Raw genomic sequence first — 4,155 nt, forward strand, 5'->3', positions numbered from 1 at the left:
AATTTTAAATTGTATTTCCTAAAATACCCCATTTTAATTTATAAAAGACAAACCCATTTATAATTAAAATTAACTATCTTTCATAAAATCTCACTCTTAAAATAAGTATTTTTTAATTTTTATTTATAATAAAAATAGTTGAAGATTTTAAGATTTATATATATTAAAAGAAATACTTATTTCCGTCTCCATAAATTTAAACTTTTATAATTTTTTTTTAAAAAAATCTTTTAATTAAATTTAAAATATGAATATAAATTAAAAAATGAGATGGGCTTAAAAAGTTTATAAACTTATTAATCGTTTAATTGAATTCTATTCAACGTAAGATATAAATTAATTTTTCTTAGTTATTTAGATAATTATAATTAAAAAAGACATTTTATGAGAAATTTCGAAGGATATCAAGAGACTACTCTTTATTAATTTATTGCGCAGTCACGTTTGAAAGATTCTACAAAATGGGCGAATCTTTGCATTTTCCCTTTATTTTAATAGCTGCATTAGCGTTTTAGTGGGCTCTAATTTAATTAATATATTAGAGCTGAAGGGAATATCCCCCCACTGAGAGCGACAAATACGTCCGAACAAAATGATGGCTAATTAACGTAGAAATCATTTTTAATACTTTAGATTCAAATTATGATGGCTAATTAAAAAAATATTTTTTTCAAAATCACTCTACCAAACTCTTGAAAGAGAGAACTTCTTACTTATGTTATATCGTGAAAAATTATATTAGCTCAAAATTGACCATAAAAGGAATGAAACCCGCAATTTGCTTCAAAGTTCTATTCGTTAGTTTAGGCTTAAATTTTGTATTTGAAATTACTTCCTAGCAATTTTATGGAACTTGTAGGATATTATCTTTTATTACACTTTTTTTTTTCTTATTTCAATTTTCAATATTTTATTATACAATGAAGCTTTGAATCCTCATATTAATGCTGGGAAACTATTAAGCATTTTAAGAATTTGCATCTATTAGATCTTGTTCGCGACAAAAGGGATTATAATTTAACCTTAGAGTTAGTTATTAATTACTTTTAATAAATAAAATTAATATTTAGAAACTACAGAAATTCTATTACTTTGTAACATGAGGTTGATTTCTTTATGATTTTTTCTAGTAGATTTTTCTTTTGTCAAAACAGATTTTTTTAACATAGTTATTATTGCATGGCATGCATATTAAGAGGGGTCTCAAATCTCAATAGATTTCTATTATTGCATGCTATGTATATTTTTAGTAAGGGGAAATTAACTGAGAGTTTTATGGTCTACAAAATTAGGGCCAAGAACTAAACTTAGACCTGGTTATTAGCTACACTTTTATCCGTTTATGTTTAAGAAGGAATGACAAGTGGATCACGTTTTGAAAGTCGAAGGGTTAATCACTCACTAAGCAAGTGGCCGACTAGTCGATTTACAGTCCTAAGGATAAATGACTTATCGCTTAAGACGCATCAAGTTGAAGAAGAATATATTAATCCAATAAAACTTACCATTCAACTCATAATGTTGTCACTATAAGGCGAACATAAGAAATTGAACTGAGTCAAAAGCTCGAATAGAACCCAAAGATCGACTAAAAATTGACAAAAGATGAAGAAAAGAACCAGTTTACTATTGGTCGGTGACGGGTATCTTATTTAGTTTAATCTTCAATAAATTGAAAAGTCTATGTATTGATCTAAGACCGCATAATTGTACATTTCTCATCAGGATACGATGAGGGATGAACACAAAACAAACAAACGTAAACGAACAAGTAAACAATCAAGCGATTTCTAGATTTCAGCTAAAATTATTTCCACAGTCCAAATAATGCAGCTAGTACATGTCATTATTTTTCTTCTTGTTGGGCTCAAGCACATACTTGATAATTGAATCTTTAATTGATAACACTTCAGGAAACTCCTTCTTTAGCTTTGTAACATCCATGTGATTGTTACTTCTTGGAGCCACAAGCACCTTGGCCTGCTCTTCCAGGTTAAAATTGGACCATTTCAATTGAGGGTCAATGTACTCTTTGTAAAGCTCCAATATCTCATTGTGGCTTATGACTCCTGGATTTGTAAAGTTCCACGCTCCTCTGCAGTTCCTTCTTGCCATTTCAATGGCAATTGGTAACATCTCATCCAACACGGTCATGCTATTCGGAATGTTCACAACTTTGTTGTAACGGGCCAGCTTCGTTACAAAGTTTCGCGGATTGCTTAGATCAGAAGAGATTGGCATTCGGAGTCTCAGAGTACAAACATTTTCATATGCTTTGAGTAGCCCCTCAACCTGAAAATTTATCAAACATTCGATACAAATAACCAATACGAAAATTTCAAGATAAGATAGGAAAGTTACCATAGCCTTTGTCTTCGAGTAGAAAGAACGGGTGAAGTTTGGCTCATCGTCCTCCTTGAATCCGATACTTGAACCTTGAGGATGCATGGAGTCATACTCGTATATGCAGCCAGTCGCGAAGTTCATCAGCAATACATTTTTCTCTTTGCAAACATCGGCTAGAGTTAGAGTGCCCATCACATTAGTCCTAATGGTTTCGACTCTGTGAGATTCACACCAATCAACGTTAGGCCTCCCAGTAATCCCAGCTGCATTCAACACATGAGTTGGCCTTACTCTCTTCATGTCATCAAGTAAAGAATTTTTATCTTCCAATCTTCCTGTTCCAAACTCAAATGCTATCCCTTTGTCTTTGCAGTACTTGCCCAATAGTCCCCCAATCCATCCAGTCTTGCCGTATATCAAAAATTTTAGCCTTGACCTCCCACAAATCTCATACCCGTTATGCAAGAAAAACGCGTCATCGTTTCCACAGGAGTCGGTAAGCAATATGACTGACGGGTGAGGGCAAAGGGCACCCGTTACGTCGCCCCACCAATGAGGATTCTTTTTGTACCACTCTAATGTCAACTTCAGCCCTTCTTCCCATGGGGTTTTTTCCTTCCAGCCTAGTCTCTTAAGCTTTTGATCATCCAAGAAATATCTGTGATCATTGAAAGGCCTATCTTGAACATAATGTATAGTTTTCTCGGGTTCCAATTTAAACAACGTGCATATATCTGCTGCCACATCAAGGACGCTTCTCTCCTTCTTAGTGCCAACATTGTAAACGTGTCCTATAACTCCTCTGTGGAGTATCACATCAAATGCCTCGGCAACATCGGCGCAATACAAATAGCTTCGTACATTTGAGCCATTCCCATGAATCGGCAGCTGCTGTCCTTTCATTGCGAGAAGAATAAACTTTGGTATCAGTTTCTCCGGGAATTGGTTAGGGCCATACACATTATTGCCTCTAGTAGTAATTGTTGGCAGGCCATAAGATCTATGATAAGCCATGACGAGCATTTCGGCCCCTGCTTTCGTCGCAGAGTAAGGATTTGTGGGCAGCAATTGAGAGGCTTCAGGATTGCCAATGTCACTCTCCATGTCAGTTTCGCCATAAACTTCGTCGGTACTAACATGAATGAACCTCTTGACCTGCCCTGTGAGCTTACATGCTTCCAGAAGTACATGTGTCCCATAAATGTTGTTGTTTGTGAACTCAAATGAGTTGCCAAAAGAATTATCCACATGGGTTTGAGCAGCAAAGTGCATAATAGTATCAATACCCTCTGAAACCAAGAGGTAATTCATGAGATCAGCACAAGTAATGTCACCCTTGAGAAACTTGAAATTCGGCGAGGCGCGACTAGGATGAAGGTTCTTGAGGCTAGAGCAATAATCAAGCTTGTCAAGGGCTACAATCTCGTAATCAGGATAATTTTTTATGAGCCTGTTTGTGACATGAGAGCCAATGAACCCGGCAGCTCCAGTTATGAGGATCTTTTTGGGTTTATATGAAGCTGGTTCGAATTCTCCAGACATTTTTGCTTTGTGATTGTTGCTATTTCCTGATTCAGTGTGCCTTATTTCACTGAATTTCATAGGTTAAAACAAAAAATGAAGTTAAGAAAATAATTAAATTCATATGCATCGTATCATGCATAATCTAGTACAGAACTACAAAAGCAATGATTGTAAATTGGCTTGAAATGTTTCTGCTTCAAATGTTTTTTGAATGAAGCCATTACAAAATCTGCAGCAACTAAGACAATCTTGTTTTAGGTGCAATTGTAATACCCGTTCACAGTT

The 4,155-nt window shown here is 34.9% G+C and overlaps 1 protein-coding gene across 1 annotated transcript; it reads right to left on the reverse strand.

Annotated features, from left to right (window-relative positions):
- Window positions 1-1,833: 1,833 nt before the first annotated feature.
- On the reverse strand, window positions 1,834-3,948 carry LOC18054116 (trifunctional UDP-glucose 4,6-dehydratase/UDP-4-keto-6-deoxy-D-glucose 3,5-epimerase/UDP-4-keto-L-rhamnose-reductase RHM3). Its single transcript, XM_006450135.2, has 2 exons — window positions 2,362-3,948; window positions 1,834-2,292 (listed from the first exon to the last, which is right to left on the reverse strand). The coding sequence occupies exons 1-2, from the start codon at window positions 3,946-3,948 to the stop codon at window positions 1,834-1,836; spliced, it is 2,046 nt and encodes a 681-aa protein (XP_006450198.2).
- Window positions 3,949-4,155: the final 207 nt, after the last annotated feature.

The sequence above is a fragment of the Citrus clementina genome, unplaced genomic scaffold (assembly GCF_000493195.1).
Source record: "Citrus clementina cultivar Clemenules unplaced genomic scaffold, Citrus_clementina_v1.0 scaffold_1, whole genome shotgun sequence".
NCBI classification, from domain to species: Eukaryota; Viridiplantae; Streptophyta; class Magnoliopsida; order Sapindales; family Rutaceae; genus Citrus; species Citrus x clementina.

Coding starts and splice junctions, on each gene's coding strand:
- LOC18054116 (XM_006450135.2), bottom strand. CDS start 3,948: ATGAAATTCAGTGAAATAAGGCACACTGAATCAGGAAATAGCAACAAT. Junction 2,293..2,361: donor ACTCGAAGACAAAGGCTATG/GTAACTTTCCTA, acceptor ATAAATTTTCAG/GTTGAGGGGCTACTCAAAGC.